This window comes from Carassius auratus, chromosome 32 (assembly GCF_003368295.1).
Source record: "Carassius auratus strain Wakin chromosome 32, ASM336829v1, whole genome shotgun sequence".
NCBI classification, from domain to species: Eukaryota; Metazoa; Chordata; class Actinopteri; order Cypriniformes; family Cyprinidae; genus Carassius; species Carassius auratus.
The window spans coordinates 14245151-14263416 of record NC_039274.1 but is presented as its reverse complement, the minus strand read 5'-3'; the positions used below and the strand labels follow the sequence as shown (position 1 = coordinate 14263416).

At 36.2% G+C, this 18266-nt stretch overlaps 1 protein-coding gene across 1 annotated transcript in view; it reads right to left on the bottom strand.

Moving 5' to 3' along the window:
- Positions 1 to 18266, bottom strand: part of LOC113051661 (receptor-type tyrosine-protein phosphatase N2-like) — a 171054-nt gene that overhangs the window by 17019 nt on the left and 135769 nt on the right. Inside the window, exons 13-17 of the mRNA XM_026215585.1 lie at positions 13273 to 13488; positions 9540 to 9752; positions 4661 to 4808; positions 4319 to 4392; positions 592 to 669 (exon numbers count right to left, since the gene is read on the bottom strand). Of these exons, the coding sequence (XP_026071370.1) occupies positions 592 to 669; positions 4319 to 4392; positions 4661 to 4808; positions 9540 to 9752; positions 13273 to 13488 (729 nt within the window). The remainder of the gene's footprint in view (positions 1 to 591; positions 670 to 4318; positions 4393 to 4660; positions 4809 to 9539; positions 9753 to 13272; positions 13489 to 18266) is intronic.

The window sequence follows — 18266 nt, the reverse complement described above, 5'->3', positions numbered from 1 at the left end:
TGCGAGCAAAAAGCATTAAGGTGTTTCTTAAAATCAACTGAGCAATTAACACTGATTCTAATATGCAAACAAACAATTAAAAGCACTAAAATCTATTTGTTACAATCAGAACTATTATACTGAGAAACTTTCTCATTCGAAGCAGAAAAGGCTCAGATCCTCACTTGTATTTTCAGCACTGACACTGTGCAGTGAGGAATCCCAAACCTTATGGGACCTTTGGCTCTCCTAATTAAGGTAATATGGTGATGCTCATGGCGCAGCTTTCTGAAAGCAGATGGAAAGTGTCCTTTTGCCCTTAACATTGCCAAAAAAAGCCCAGCTTTGCCTTATTTTAGAGTTCATATGGTGCACAGATGCTTTCACAGTATATTTCAAGTTCTCAATTTGCTTTTACAGATAGATATTGAAAACCAATAGGAATGTAAAAGCGATTCTTGCTAATGGGTTTGCATGAGTCTAAAATGGTAAAAAAGGAACTATTAACTCTGATAAGTGGTTTTGAATCAGGAATCATGAACCTAACATTTTCATTCTTGCACTTGTGTTTTATCCATATGTATCAGATGTGGACAACACTGCGTATCTTACCTGCCAGAAGTCTGCCACTGTGGAGGGAAGAGGACCTTGAGCGCTGATATAGGCTGGGTTTCGGGGGTCATGGTCCATCTTAAAATTGAAAAGACGTAGGAAATCTTTCATAAATATGCATGAAAAGAACATTTTCATTTAATAGTGAAAACGAAACACTTAGCACTCTGTTGATATTATATATCTACTCTACAGAAGTACAAAAACGATATAACTGCATGTTGGAAAGGACGCAAGTTTCTATGGTGCTCTCCTCTGACATGAAGCCTCTATGTTATCTGCACGGTTTCATTTATCTTATTTATTTGCTTTCTGAGCATTTCATCGGTCCCCTCCGATCTTTGGGGAAGGGATAAACAAACTTGCTGCCTAGAGAAACAGAATGTCCACGATTTCTGTTTGGACTTAAAAAGCTTGAGAGAAAAAAAGGAAAAAGCAAATCAAATAAAGAGAAGGCACAGAGGTCTGTCACTAATGAGAGCAGAGTTGTCTCTCTCACGACCACCTCCCCTCTTCTGTCTGTCTCATTTTTATCTACTCCGCATCCACTCTCTCTTCCATTTCTATATCTTTCTATCATCTCCAGTCACCCCTTCTTCCTCTCTCTCCCCTGTCTGTCCTCTCCGAGCATGTGCATTCTTTAATACCTCTGATTAAAGCCGGCTCTGGGAGTAAAGCAAGGCATCTCTCTAATCAAACGCATTTATTGATGAGAAGCTCAGTGGCTGGAGGAGGGTGCCTGCGTGTAATTGTGTGTCTTGTCTGAGTGAAAGCTGTCCTGATGGAAAAGAGCTAATGATGAAAAAAAAAAAAACCTTGATATAGATATGGACTATGACATTAATGCACTAGCCACAATTAAATAATGACAGACAGGAGCTTCACCAACACTTCAGCTAATCAGCAGCAAAACCATAACAAGCAACATTATATTTTAAACCACAGCAAAGGGACAACCCACCTCTTTGCAAACTTTGTCAGGGTTTCTCAACCTTATTTCCATCAGTAAGACTCGAGTATCTCTTCACTGACACAAACCAGAATGTGTTCACTGCTAAAAGTAGTATCTTTAATTTTTAACGTAAGGAGCTGTTTCTACATTATCTAACCCTTAAATGTATAGTATAACCTGTGTATTTACATTGATACATTTTGGACTTGTATAAAGCCTACTAATTTAGATTTTACCAAATTAACATTTCGTTCTGTTCATACTAATTTTATATACTATATAAAATAATATCATACTGAATTTAATTTAGCATTATTACAAATTTATTTCAACATTATAACATCAACGTTAAAAAAGTTTTGATGTATACTGTCAGTGCTTCAGGTTTACTTTAGATTTTTTATTATTTCTAACTGTTTATCTTTATATATTTTATGCATAGTCTTTGGAGCAATCACATTTGCATTTCAATGCAGGTTGTATTCTGTATGTAATTGTGTATGTGCCAGATAAAAATCTAATCTTGAATCTACAGTGGATGGAAAACAATCCGAGGAAATCACACATATATTCACGGGAAAACGTAAACTCAATTGGCAATTACTGATTTATGCAGTACAGGTGAATGGTCAGAGTGGGGCATGCTATTGATCAATTCTTATTTATTAATCTTTGCCTACAAGCTGTGATGACCAAAATTCAGAAATGAACTCTTATTATGTGTGTCTGATGTATTGGTTCTGAACATTAGTCCACACATCCCACTATCTGTCCATTAAAAAATATATAATAATAAATAAAAAAAATAATAATAATTCGCTGATTACATCCTGTCCGCACTCATATTAGAGGAACCATATTATGGTCTGGATGCATTACCAGAGAATATCATCTTGACCTGAAATGAAATGACTCCTTACAAAAAGAAGTGAAAGCTATCATCAGACTGGAATGTGCTCATTTTAAGCTGTAACAAAAGCGTGTCTGTCTGAAAGGGTAAGGGTGTCAGATGTGTATGTGTTTGTGTATGTCCTTGAATCTTCAAGCTAAGGTCATTTAAAAAGTATAGCCCTCCTGATAAATGTGGACATTTTTCACATCCAAAAAGTTCTGATTTGATGAATATTTCACCACATCGATCAAATGCTACAGCTGTCTTTGTGAGTGCGTTTCGGAGAATATATGACTTATAAGCACAAAAGGCGATCACAAAGCCTTTCTAAACTTTTGCTAAAGTAATTGCATGGTTCAGTACTTCTCCTCTAATTTCTCTATAGCTTCACAAAAAGATCAAACACCACTGCATGATAGAGACAGATTCATACCCCATAGTTACAGTGAATGACACGCACACCCATTAGCATGGCAGAAAATGGATATAATTGCTTTGCACAACCTTAATTGTTGGCAAGAGCAATTTGAGGGTAGAACAATTATATATACACAAGCTGGCTAATGCTGGCAGTCTATATGAAGTTTTTTGACTACCCGCTCTCTATAAAGGGTGTTATTATAGTCGATTTGTCATTTCACACTCAGAGAGATTATCACACACTTAAAGTCTAATTACTTTAAGACATCAGAGACTTTTAGCAGTTTATCAGTAAATTTAGAAGATTAGGGCAAAGTATTTTTTGTTCACAGGATACATTACCTCAATATATGAATTATTATTTATATTGAAATAAAATTAATAGGAGTCAAGATTGATGGAACAAAGCAAAGAATGCAATAGTGTTCACTTGGTTTAATTTACTCAATATTACTGAAAGGATTGAAGCGTTTCTAAATAACATCCAAAAAGCTTTATCTGCACCATTTATACCTTTTTTGTGTTTGTATGACTGAGAGATAGAGAAACAGAGATCCAGAGCAAAAATCCAGATCCAGAGCATAACCCCAAACAGTCACCAAATCCGAAAGATAGGGTGTTAGTGTGAGGAGGTTGTGAAAAATATCACAAATGATTTACTTTGAGGCCTTTTTCTTTCTTGCAGCTAATGAGAAAGAAGCCACAAACATTGACAGACATAATTATCACAGTTTTTGAAACACACATTGCCAAATCCCTGCTGCGCTTTAATTACTGCGCCTCCATGCATTTGTCTCCGCACCAGCGGATCAGTGCACCCTACCCGACTTCAGCACGAACCCTCGGGGAGGGAGGGCTGACTCGCTGGTGCCTTTTGTCTCATCTTTTGACGAGTTGGAGTCCACAAATAACAGCATGTAAAAATGACTCGGTTTGACTTTCTCAGTGTGATATTGCTGCACAGGTATTATACTAATTAACATTATGTGAGTGTACTGATAAAGGGGCCTAAACAAAAATGATTGTGTCTGTGATGGAGATGTAATCACAGTGTTAGGTTTTCAAGCATTCAAATGCTGTGCTCTCTGTCTTATGTTATGCACACAAAAAGCTTACATTGATAGAAAGGCCTTCCTTCTGGCTAATAATTTTTGACATGCTTGTTTTTTTTTTTTTCTAGAAATGAATGATTGACTATTTTAACCTAGTTTCAGTTTTTTTTCTTTGTGTTTTTTCAGTTTCTCAGTGTCTACATATACATAAAAGGGCATATTTAACAGTATGAGAAAGGTCACTGTTGATCCACAGAGTAAAGAAGGGAAAGACAATTGGCACAGAGAGACATAAACACCTTTTCAAAAAGAGGAAGAGTTTCAGTCACGTGAACAACCTGTAAGAGGTGTTTTCACTCCCATTAATGGACATGATGCATAAATATGTAGATAACAAGTGTGTCTACTTACAATGGGACTGGCGTTGATATAATCAGATCTGGATTGGTTATTCTCTGGCTTCAGGATGACCCTGGAGTGATCATCTACAGTATTCAGAGACAGACAGAGACAGATGATGACTTAATAACTAGAGCATCAACAATTCAATAACACTCCTTTAGTAGAGAATGCATGTTTTTATAAAAATGAAAAGGATACAAAGTTCTGATTAGTGTATGATTAGAAGAGGCCCCTGACTTTTTAATGAATCAAAACAGAACACATTAGCCTGTGACATGCTGTGCTGCCGGCCTACGGCATAGAAACAAATATGAATTCACTCGAGGCAGTTACGATTTGTGAAGCACTCACACACAAGGACGCCGTGTGGGCGGTTGCGCTGGACATTCTGTTCCTCCTGACCCACCGCACACGCTGCTGGCTCAGCCTGGTAACTACAGAGAGCCTCCCACTCCTTATCCAAACGATCTTTATTCTGCAGGTGATCCTCCATATACGTCTACACATGGGAGAAAGACACAGAGGCAAAAGCTGCTTGAAAGGTCCTAATGATGTTATAGCGAATCAAATATTTCCTGTAACATGCATAACTCAATAAATAAAACAAGCATTTCCAGCCCAGACAACATATAAAACAATGACGCAAATATACAGCAGAGGATTTCAATACAATTCAGTGTTACATTCGTTGTTTATACAACGTAAACAAGAGCATTAACCATATTTCTTGTGCTTATGCGTTTCATGTGCTGTTTGCCTTCCTGTGTAAACGTTTTTGAATTAAGTCTCCGTCCCTCCCCTTAATCCGGTGAGTAAAAATGCTACATAGCAAGTTTGCATTCGTATGCTATAATCCAGCTTTACCTCTAAGGCCAACCTATCGCTTTCTGTGCTTTCTTTCTACACAACAATACAATCACTCACCTATCCATCTTCAGATAGACAAGAGCTCAAACCCGTTCAGCACGGGAATAGTAGACAGTAATCCTAAACATGCACCACAAAGGAGGAAAGAGGGAGAGAGAGGAGGAGAGAAAGGGGGTTGCAGGGAGGGGGCTTGTCCTGACAATCACACATGCAATTAAGACTCCTGAAAGGCCTGGGCACGCCAGTGCCTCTTCAGCCTGCTTCAATCACTCCTTTTCACTGCTTGCACAAATGCTGATAAGACTGTCTACGCTTAAGCCGCCTTCCCAAGAAGCCCAAATTGAATTCAACTGAGACAAAGGGGAGTGGATGGAGAGACAGAGACAGAGACAGAGAGAGAAAGAGTGAGAGAGAGAGAGACAGACAGAGAGCTCAGAGGACTGTGTTGCTGGCCAGAGTGTAAGAGCATAAGTGTTGTTTGGCGGTTGGTGTCTTGTTTTTTGGCTGCTTATTTCTGGCCTCCCATTGTTAACCCACAAGAAGGGGTTTACCTTGTGCATGTATGGCATGTGAATGTGTGTTTATAAATGTATTGTGTGAAAACCAATTACAAACTCATAACCTAATGTCAAGAATCCTTTTGGCCTGTACACAGACAGCGATCTGTAATCTCAGAGGAACATTTTAAATATATAACTTACAGTACATCATTGTCTTCACACCAACATCACTGCTATATTTTTTCCTATTTGACTAGGACTTTGCACTGCTCTGAACAGTGGGCATGTGTGTGTGTGACCTTGTTTTAATAGATGATGAACCGTGTGACAAGTTGCTTAATTAAAGACATTATGGTTCATATGGAATTCATGATTCGGTGAAGGAGAAAAGACTTTGATTAAATGCCATTGTAATAAGATTAACTTAAATAGGAGAAAAATGGGGCCAATGACCAAGAAAATCTAGGTGTCAGAAGATTTTCCTTTTAGTTTAAAGACACAAATACCATTGCTATCATTTTAGAGCACAGCTATTACTCAAATTTTCCATAACAGATACATTACTATGTTTGGAGTTGGTAAGATTTATTATTATATATATTTTTTAATAAATAACTATTTTCTATTCAAACATATTTAAAAAATATAATTTATTCTGGTGAAGCTGAATTTTTAGCATCCATTATTCCAGCCATCAGTGTCACATAATTCTTCATAAATCCCTCTTATATGCTGATTTGGTGCTCTAGTAGCATTTTTTATTATCGATGTAAAAAAAAAGTTGTGCTGCTTAATACTTTTGAGGAAACCAGTATATAATTATTTGATGAATAGAAAGGTCACACTTCTTATTTGAAACAAAAATGTTTTTGTATCATTGTAAAATTTGTATTTTTTACTTTTGATCAATTTAATGTATCCTTGTTGAATGAATGTATTATATTGACTGTACTGTAAATACATGAATAATAATGCACAAGAATAATTAAAAATCTCAAACTAAGTCATGACCTGTACTGATCTCTATTCTAGCTTAACTTAATAACATACAAAGCACTTTTCCACGAAACCACTGGCCTTTTACCAGCAAAAATCGTGACAGGCAGTTGCACTTAAAATGTTCTCATCCTTCAAGTTACATATGATCACAAGATAAATAAATTACCCAGCAATCAGTTTACTTCTCCAGTTCTGTGCCATGAGTGCCATGACTTGACAAACAGCCAGTGTAAGTGGCCACATATGGCTGTTATGAGGACAATTTGCTCTTCTTAAACATACATCTGACTTCTGGGCAGAAGTTTTTATTTTTATTTTCTCTTTTAGTTTTTCTTGTTTTTACGTTACAGATGGTTGATGGAGCATCTGCCTATGTGTGTGTGCTTCTGAGACCATATGTAACAGTAACTCTCTCTATTTGCCTTCTCTAATACCTCCTCTATTAAGAAGATGATGCATGATTTAATCAGAGACAGAGGGATTTGGCAACTAGCCAACCATTTAATCACTGAGGTACTTCTCCCTGACAGGCAGCAGACCCTTTTCTCTCCATTCACGTTGATAATAAATAAATAAATAAATAAAAATCACCCCACCTCTTCTTTAAGCAATGTCAAATAAGCTCTAAATACTACAGGGTATTCAAATGCACACACACATTTAATACTGAACATATCATGGACTTTGCTCTACTAAAAAAAAAAAAAAAAAGATTTATCTTTCACCATGTCCATGCTGCACGTGGAATAATAAACACAGAGTGCAATGGAGCAACAGCAGTGAACTGTGGCGCTGTCCAAGGTTCTGAATTAGTTCTTCATGATCCCGCAGTGGCTATATATAATAAAAAAGGTCAGAAATCTAGGCTAAATTTCACAGTGTGTCCGAAATTGCATACTATCTGAGCAGGTACTAATCAGATGTACTATGGAAGCTGTAAATTCCGGTGATGCTGACCTACAGTGTCAGTACTGTCTATAATGCACCCTTTAGAATCTCGACATAAGTAGGTCATCTGGGTCCTTTGCGTCTGCTGCTTTTCAAGTATTCTGTATTTGGACATACTATTCTTATTGTGTGTATTTGTTTTTACAAGTACTATGTCATAATATCTGATTTAAGCCTCACGTTTTATGTACAAAAAACATACATATCTGATCAGATATCTGATAAATGTACAGAAACAACAGCTTTTAGAATGTATTTATATAATAAGCTGTATTTTCATGAGATTTCATGAGAAATCAAATGCATGGTATATATTAAACCACAGAGAGAGAAGCCGTAGGATTGTCAATCAAAATATAATGACAAAGAAGGGGGCTATTATAAATCTGGGCAGCTCCATATGAAGCTAGGCTATGGGGAATGCATTCTCTAGCTTTGCTCTTATACTTGAGGAGGGATGAAAACATATGTCTGATAGCAGTCTGACATGCTAGATTACACATTCAGAATAGCTATTATTTCATAACCCGTTTTTGATTGCACCCATTGAGAGATGGATAGCGTACAAGCAGTAACCTCTGATAGTACATTGCACTAGCTGTTATTGCAGTCATTGCTTAGAGATGTGATTTTGAAGTTTTCTGTAGCACATTGACCAATTTGGATTTTTTTATGGCCGATGATGAGAGCAGTGTGGCAGATGGTCGATATAAAGCCAATATAGAATATCACACAATTTAATTTAAAGATTTAAAACATGCTGCAATTAAATTAATATTTATTTCACATGATATTTACAAAATTAAGAAAACATTGTTAAAAATAACATGGATTTTTTTATTATTATTTGATTAAAAACTTATTTGAAATGTTTGAACTTTAGACAACAACTTCTTGATTTTGAAATCCTATTATAGTATTTTTACAAATAAAGGAATATTTAAATATCATATACAATTATAATAGTGTTCGCTTTTCTTTAACTAATAATAGTCCCTTTTCATATATAATTTCCTATTTTGTTTAACATTACTGTCTAATAATTTATTAAATTGGACAGTTAAATATACTGTATACAGCAAATTAATGAAGACAAAGAATGGAGGTTTCTGTGCATCTAAATAAAAGTCTGGGAGCTGTCAAAATAAAAGACACACTGCAGATCAGCCAATGGTGATAAATATCAAATATCAACTTGATAATCTAACACAGTCTATAATTTAACACAGTCTATAAGAGTTACCTGCCTATTGTTTTATTATCCTTGCTGTGTGTGTGTGTGTGTGTGTGTGTGTCAAGACAAGACGCTTAAAAACATCTGAAGAATCGATTCAATCATTACCACAGCACTTTGCAAACTTCTGAATGCTTGAACAATGGCTTTGTAATTGTGTACGCTTGAGCACAAGCATCTCAGCCAAACAATGCACATGGTTTTATTAGCTGCTGCAAAAACCTTAAACAATCTAAATAAGGGACATCCATTACAGCAAAACACAATACGCTAAATGAATCAACTCAGTGTTTTGCTCCACTGCTGGTTGTATGATAGATACCCTGCTCGGTAATGAACACAATGCTACCAGGCACCTATCAGTCTTTCCTGTCGAAGCTGTGCTAAGATTAATAAAACAAAAGTCAGGGCGAAATTAAAACAATCCATTGTGTCAGAAAAGCCAGCGTCCATGGAGCCCTGCAGTCTCTTTCAGAGCTAAAACAAACCCAAAATCTGAAATAAGTGAATGATGTGAGATATAGGGGAAATAAAAACAAAAAAAGAGAGTGTATTTATCTTCATCTTGATTATGACTGCAATGACACAGTCTGTATATGGAGAGGGCGAGTAGTTTAAGGCACTGTGTTTAATAGTCTCTGTCCTGAGTTCACGTAAGCATACAGTATATTAAATTGTTTACCAGTATCATGTGTCCAGTGGATATGTCCATGTTGGTTTGGGTAGGCTCCTCACTCCAGGAGGATGTGCTGCTCCGGGTGGAGGGACTCTGCATCGGCCCATCACTAAACTGTGAGGACACGCTGTTAATGCGTGACGTGTGCGATGGGTGAAACACCTCTGATCGTTCTCCACGCTCTGATGTCTGCACAGCCATGCGCTGACGACAGAGATCCTATCGAGAAAGTGGACGAACATTAGACTTATCTGTGAAGACATTATCTGGGGCAAACTAAAACTGTTCTAAACACTAAAACGATCAATCACATAAAATACAACATCAAAGCACTGGATATAATGCTTAGAATATTATAAAAGTTATTTTATAAAAAAATCACACACAAATACAAACCGATTCTATATCCGAATTCTGGATAAAATCAATTCTATTAAATTTTTTTTCCACTTTGCATCTCACGATACAGCCCACAACACATTACGTCACTGTCTGCTCTACAAGATGAAATCTATCATCTGCATAAACTCACGACCCACCAGTGGAGCAAATAATTGCTTTATGCTACCAGTCATATTTAAACACAAGGCTCATAGATAAGGGTCACATATTTAATAACTCATAAGCATGCATATTTGCTTACAATATGACAGTTTATGACTAAATTCTTCATAAAATGCCATCAAGAACATTCCGAATTAGCAATTAATAAACAAAACCAATGAAACTGACTAGAAAATACAGCTAACGCTCTCTCTTTCAGAATAAAGCCACTGCATTTATTAACCAGCAACAAACTGTATTTGCTGCTATACTCACAAGTCTTTCCTTTGCCTTAATGACTACATTTCTGTCACATCACTCAGGAATTATAATTCCAAGCTTTTATCTACCATTTTTCTCTTCATCCAAATGAAATAAAGCAGCAGACTGTAAGAAGAAAGGTAAAAATAAACAGCCCTTTGCTGTTTGCTGGTGATTTTTTAAATCACCTTCCCAAGGATCAGTCACTCTATGAGGATATCAGATGTATGCTGCAGTGTAAAAGCTGGATTCTCTCACAGATGTGTCATTAGATTCCTGCTAACCTGGCACTCAACACATAATTGCTGTGGGCAATTATTTATGGAAGAGCACACAGAAAATGTCTGCACTAGATATCGCTGAAAAAGGAGAGCTGAGATAATGTCTGTTATAAATTCGGCTGCAGGACGCTATTGTTGTTTGCCAGTCAGAAGACGATGGGATGCTCTCTGCCTAATTTTGCCCGTTTGATTTGGTGAGATCAGATTTGATGTTTGGGGGAGGGATCTTGAAAAGGAAGGAGGGAGATCTAAGCCATTGGTGGAAGATAGTAAAATAGCTAACATCGCTTACAGCACTGTTGGTGTTAAACAAAACAATTCTGACTACATGCACTCTATAATGTTTAAAACTATTTACAAGAACTTAAATCCATTCTGAAAAGCTTCAAGCAACTATGCTCTTTTTTAAGCAAATAGTTTTTTTTTTTATTACACACCAGCATTTAGTAAAATTTAAAAGCCATTTTAAAAACATGAAGAGCTTTACTTTTATTGAGTTAAAAGCTTTCTGCTAATTTTTCCCGGTTGTGATTACTCCTCTTTTTCCTTTGGTGAAACCAAAGAGAGAGAGAGAGAGAGAGAGAGAGAGAGAGAGAGAGAGAGAGAGAGAGAGAGAGAGAGAGAGAGAGAGCAGAGTGAGGCTGACAGGGTCAGTGAGGGTCAGTGAGGAAGTGTGGGGGTTGGAGGTGGAAGTTTAGTTTGTCTCACTAATGGAGCTCCCCAGTGAGAGAAACCAGTAGGGAAGATTGTGGGGGCTAAACAGAGGCCAAAGAGCTCTAAACCCAGTCACAGACTAGATCTGAGCTGATGTCCATCATGAGTCATTCTGCATTAAAATAATTAAAACTGCTACTAAAACAGTGGACACTTCCTAATAAAATCATGTTCATGACAGCCAGCACAAATTAACACATACATTTGCTTTTCTTTTAATCAGTAAACCAATAAGTATCAAACTCATTTAGAATTTGCATTTAATCATTTACCAACCATTTTAATCTAAACTAATTTCCAAAACTGATCAGAAGAAAGATTTGAAGACAGTGAGTCAAATGCTCATTGAGGACGTGCTTTTAGATGTTTCTTAAAGGTAGCTAGAGACTTGTCTGTTCAGGAAAAGTTGGGAAGATCATTCCCCCATCAAGGAGTAGTGAAAGCTGTATAAATAAATGAACTAAAAGTAAATGAATGAATGCATGTTCTTGAGCACATTTAACATTAACATATTTATGCATTCGGTAAACGCTTTTATCTAAAATGAATTTCAGTGCATTCAAGGTGTACATAATCATGCGTGTTTTCATTAGTGTTGAACCCATTGCTTTGATGTTGCTAGTGCCATGCTGTAGTCTACCAGCCTGCACCTAGTCTCATAAATCAATCGCAAAAATGATCTGATCCTTTAATATTTCATTATTTTAAAAAATATTACTTTAACAGCATGTTTTTTACTTTAAGTAATGCATGTAACTATAACAGAATAAGTCAGAGGAGTACAAAACAATACCAAAAGTATCTTTGCTATACTTTATTACAACAGGACAAAATCTTAGATTAAGAAATGTATCATATAATGCGCTATTAGGAGGTAGAACAAACAAGTGTGAAAGTGTGTGAGTGTGTTTAACAAAAGAATAAAAATAAAAGTCTAATAATGTGAGAGGGTGTGTGTGTGAACAAGAGAGAGAGAGAGGAGGTGGGTGGCGATGGTGTGTGTTGTGATCTGCTACAGAATCATTGCGGCAGAACTGATTCTAATTGCATGTTTCACTGTAAGAGTCCCTGTGCACAAGACTGCATTCATTTCAGCTGCAGCAGTTGGGAAATCCCTTACAACTACACAGTAAGAGCCCTGTCTACGCCTTTAATCTTATTCGGTTAAAAAAAGAAAAAACCTAAGCAACCTGGCAGATCTAAAGGGCTGAAAGCACTCACAATAAACCATGATCCGACAACATTACACACAAATTAAAATCAATACAAGGTAATTGAAACCTGAAATGAAAACATTACAAAGGTGTCGAGATATAACGTGTGACAACACCGTAATAATACTGAGAAACGATGATTATTTTGCCACACTGATAGGGATGACGTTTATGGAAGGGACTTCTCGACAAAGTGTGAGAGGTTTATTAAATATTGAAGGTGGGGGAGGAAGCCAAGCGCTTGCACCCTGCGATCCCGTCTCATTGAGTACAGCTGAGCCCAACACAAAATCAATAAACCTTCACCGCAAGCCCTCCCTCCAGGAGCCGTGAAAGAAAGGTCAGACAACAAACTCATTTCCCTGCTAAAAAGGGATCTGCCTCAATTAGGATTCATATTAAACACTGCAGTCGTGCAAGGACATCTGCGTCTGCTCCAGTGGGTAATAGTTAAGGAAAAGAAGCTCTAAATTAATTTAATTGCCTTTTTGTTAATAAGCTACAATCATTTTGAAACCATTATACACCTGGTGATGATCGCAAATATGGGCAGTGTTACTCAGAAAAGGTTTGCTGAATCGAAGGTTAAAATAACCTTGGTTGAGGACAACTTGTCCAGTATATCTTAAAATCAGAGATGCTTGTTGTATTCATATTAATCTGAATAGATGAATGTCAGAAAAAAAACAAAAACACAATTGGATGTAATAATCTGCCTGCACCTACCTGATATGCTGTTGTGGCATCGTGGCCTGTGTAGCTGCCCAAACCAGTGAGCTTTTCCTTCAGCTTATGGTGGGAGCGATAGCGCAAGCAGTACAGGGCCCCTGACATCCCCAGCACCATGACAATAAAAACCATGGAAACCACCACCAGAATCAAAAAGTTGCCTTGCTCCACTTGACTTTGTTTGACCACGGGGATGTGGTTCAGTTTGCCCCTCTGAAATTAGAGCGGAGAAGAGAGAGAAACTATGATCAACATTGTGAACTGAACACAAGATAATACAGACACAAATTATATATAAAGTATATAAAAGCATTAAGAAAAACAACTGTTTCAACACTGATAATAATAAGAAATACTTCTAGAGCAGCAAATAAGCACATTAGAATGATTTCTGAAGGATCATGTGACACTGAAGACTTCAGTAATGACTGCTGAAAATTCAGCTCTGCATCACAGGAATATGTTACATTTAAAATAAATTGTAACATAAAACCATAAAAAATAAAAAATTTGTTTCAAAATGTAGAGGATGTATTTAAAATATACATATACATATACATATACATATACATATACATATACATATACATATATATATCACTCGGCTGATCATAGTATAATGTCCAACTGGTGTTTTCATATAATACTTTAAATTAGGTACCAAGAAGCTTATATACTGCTTATAATTATTACACACTGACGTAGATACACCTCAAGCCGACACTTGGGAAGCGAAGGCCTATGGAGCAGCTTGTCTTGGCAGGTTGTAGCATACCACCACAGAGCAATTAGGGTCGGTCTTCACTGTACCAGCTTGTTGCTAATTAGCCTCCAAGTCTTGGGTTTGGTCGGGATGGGGGAATTGGCTCAGACCTCCAAGTTAATAAAATGGGAGAGGCTCTAAGCCGAGGGGGAGTACCAAAAAGGTCCGAGCCCCACTAACGTTCCACTGTAGAGGGGGTTGTCAGGCTTGTTAGCCCCTCGGGGGGAGGGCTGACAGACGGGGCTAAGCTGCTGGGGGATTGGTGGCGTATTGTTTCCAAATGCCTTGTGAGGCTGAATAGACTGAGGCCTTCAGAATGGGGTTCAGAATTTTTTTAATCTGCCTCTATTCGCATTCAGTGCTATCATACCAACTGACTGATCACAGAACTATAAGGCATGCGAGCAAATGAGAAGCAATCCTACGACTGATTTTTCTGATCGTTATTTTAGAAACGATGACTATTCTGTTTCCTGGATACTCATAATCTACTTCACATTCTTTATTGAAGTATTATTTTTCTAAAACGTAACATTTAGGACCGCTACACATTCTATAACAGAATGCAAATTTGAGAAGCACAAAATATTCAAATCAAGCTTTAATTACATATGCCACTCCATTTATCCTGAAATCCCCCATTCACTGGCTACACGTTACTGAAAATATTTGCACCTAAATGTGAGGTTTAGTAGTTTCTAAGGATTAGTTTCTACTTTTTTTGTGATTGTGAGCTTTTGTTGGTGCAGAAATGATTTGCTTTCCACCCCTCAAACGTTGCATGGAGAGTGTGTAGAGAGGAGGGTGCCTTCAGCTGGAACAGAATCTCCTCTCTCTCCTCTCTCCATCCCTCTATAGGCTTAGTGCTCTCAATCGAATTACATGAAAAGATCTCTAACATGAAAAGCTGGCTCTGAAAAGAAAATGGTGCTTTGCTAAATAATGTCCGCAATTAATTATAACTAAATAGAATACATGCATTAGTGAGAGAAGATATAAAAGAAAAATGAAAAATGTTGTCTTGATATACTCTATTCCCAAGTTACATGCAGATCACAGTGTATATGAAATTAATGATGACTAAGAAAATGATTCCTACAGCATATTTGCATATACTGTACATACAAAAATGGTTCTAAAGGATTTACACATATTCTTCTGGTGCATGTACAATTAATATATGTAATTAAAAGCAATATATATATATAAATATATATATATATATATATATATATATATATATATATATATATATATATATATATATATATATATATATATATATATATATATAATACATATTTAAAATATGGGGGAAAACTCAATGTCGCTGAGGAATTATTAGAAAATAAATAAGAGAAATAAATAACCAGTCTATGCAATGCCTTCTCTTACTATAAGAGGACAGCAAAAATGTCTACAAAAAATTAGAAATAAAATGCAGACTCTACATGGTATTTTGTTATGAGGGATTACCTATACCTTTACTTTCAAAAAAAACAAAAATAAATCTTTATTGAGGAAAACAAATCTGATGAATATTTCAAATTAAATAATGTGTCAAATCCTCTCACTTTCTGCAACACATTTAGTCTTATAGCAGAGAACCCACAAAGACACAGTTTACATAAAAGCAGAGAAGAAAACTGTAACAAGGGGGAAAAAAAGAGTCCGAAAATAAAGGTAAAAAAGGGAGGGACAGACAAAATCTTTTATGCTTTTATGGTTTTGTTCTTCTGTAGAGAATACAACTTGCAGACTTGCAAATTTCTGATTTATTTTGTGCAAATAAATCTATAAAGTATCTAGAATTCCACAAAAAAAAATTCAGTGAAGTAATGTTTTCTTTATTCAAATATATAATAAAAAGTCAAAATAAAACAAATGCATTTACTTTTTTTTAATCTAAATAATAATTTAGACATTTTTTTTTAATCTATATTTTTTTTATCTAAATATGAATCTTTTTTTTAAACGGATAAAATGAAAAACATAAAAACACACAAAAAATTAAAAGCAAGACATAGCAAAGAAGAAGAGGAAAAATATGTTACTGGGTGAATGCGTTCCTGGATTAATGTGTGTGTTTGCAGGGTCATCTGATTGCTTATCCTCCCTTTTCAGCTAATGAATCTCTTGACTGAAAATTTACCAAAAATCCTGATAAATCTACATTAAATATTACTGAATAACAACATTTGTAAAATGGTGATTCAGTGTCCATATAAAATAACACTTCAATCCAGGACTAATGTCCAAGCCAAGGTAAAACATAAACTTAACCCCTAACAAAAAGATCAATGTACGGCCAGACAAATATTACTGATAGCAATTAACTTTAAGCAATCTGTATGTATAGACTTTTTTATTTTAAAGGTTGTTGTTTTTTTATCCTCTATTTTTCCCCTTTAAAAAGGATAGAAGAAAATCAAACATTTACAAAAAAAAAAAGAGAGAGATAAAAAAAGGGAGATAGATTTGGGATGCTCCGGCTGATTTAAATCATTGAGGGAAGGGCTGGGTGGAGGAGAGACTATGACGGGTGAAAGGTTGAGACAAGGGCCGCCCTTATATCCTTTCTCTATTACACACAATAATCACTCTATTTTAAAACCATCCACTCCCATCTCAGCTCTATAGATCTTAAAAATATGAGGAAAATAAATAAATAAATACATTGAACTAAAAGAACTAAAAAAACTAAACAAAAAAACATCATGCACACAATATTGAACAAATGAAAATCAGTCTTACAATCTTTCTAATTTGCATTCCTAGTTCTTATATTTTTGCACACAAAACTACACTAAATTTGTATTAAGTGAGAAAAATATTCTTGTTTTACTATATAGAGAAAGATAACCCCATTAATGTAGGCATCCTATTGGAAAAATTCAAAGTTACATTGTACATCAGGGAATACATGCAAATCTATTGTGACTTTAATTATATATTATATTTCACTATAACTATTTCACTCAAGTTAACATTTTTTATGTAAATAACAGATTAGACATACCCAATGTGTAAAAACTATTTACATTACAAGTCAAATATTACACCTGAATATATGCAATAAGCATAGAATGAATCTCTGATAATTGTAGTTTGTTAAGTCCTTGAAGTTTATACAATATTATGGCCCACGGGACTATTCTTTAGCCCGTATGGAAAATCTTTTTAAAATTAAATTTTTTTTAGAGATAAAGAAACTATAAATTACCACCAAATAGTGCACGGAGTTTTTATTTATTTATTATTATTTATTTCTCCACCATCAACCTACCTATTCATCTTTCTCATATTATTATTTATTTTGGACTCCAACTCATTTGCAAATCGCAAAGACCCACGCAGACTGAACACCGCTTTCAGTGCGATCGATTTCCCTCAAACGAACAGCTAAACACCGATTCCCTTCTCTATAAAGAAACAGAATGATGTTTCTGTTTGAACTCTACCATTTGCTCAGCTCTTACTACCACTCTCTATTGACTCACGACCAATATCAATTACACAACGATCTGCAAACCATCTTAGACATTAAATCGCACACACTACGCACGAGCTTCTCTCAGCAGAAGCGCTTTAAATGAAAAAGCACAATGAAATGTGTCATGCTGGAGTACCGCCATATAAGTCTTGCAGGACAGTGTCACTCTCATTATCAGTCCAGATGCATCCGAATGCGCAATAAGTTTTAGGTGACGCTTAATGGCGCTTTCAGAGCCTCGTAACATTTATTTACCCACCACTATACATGCGCATCAACAGACATGTGCAAGTGCAATAGATAGTTACCTAGTTCCATTTTCGGACAGCGCGCGAGGGATGCTTTTCAAGATCCTATTCCGCAGATGTCCGACTGGAGACTGCAGCCTCCTTTCGAAATCCCGCCGGCTAAGAAAAGTTCTAAACCTTCCCCTTTGCGTCCATCTCAACAAAAGACCGTAGCCGTTTGAAGACAGTTTTTTTTTCAGAAACGGAGAGGAAAAAAAAAAAGAGTTTGAAAGAAAAGGACTGAGGCAGAGCGGGAGAAAAAAAGGCGAGCTAAATCGTCCGCCACATTTCCCAAAGACTTATAAGAAGCTGCAGAGGGTTGTCTGGTCCTTTGAATGATCATGTGCGACTGAAAAGCCAGGGATTTTTTTTCTTTCTCTCGGAGCCCCTCCTTATATTCAGAGAGACTCGAGTCGCCGTCTGTAGCACATGTCACATCCACTGGTTG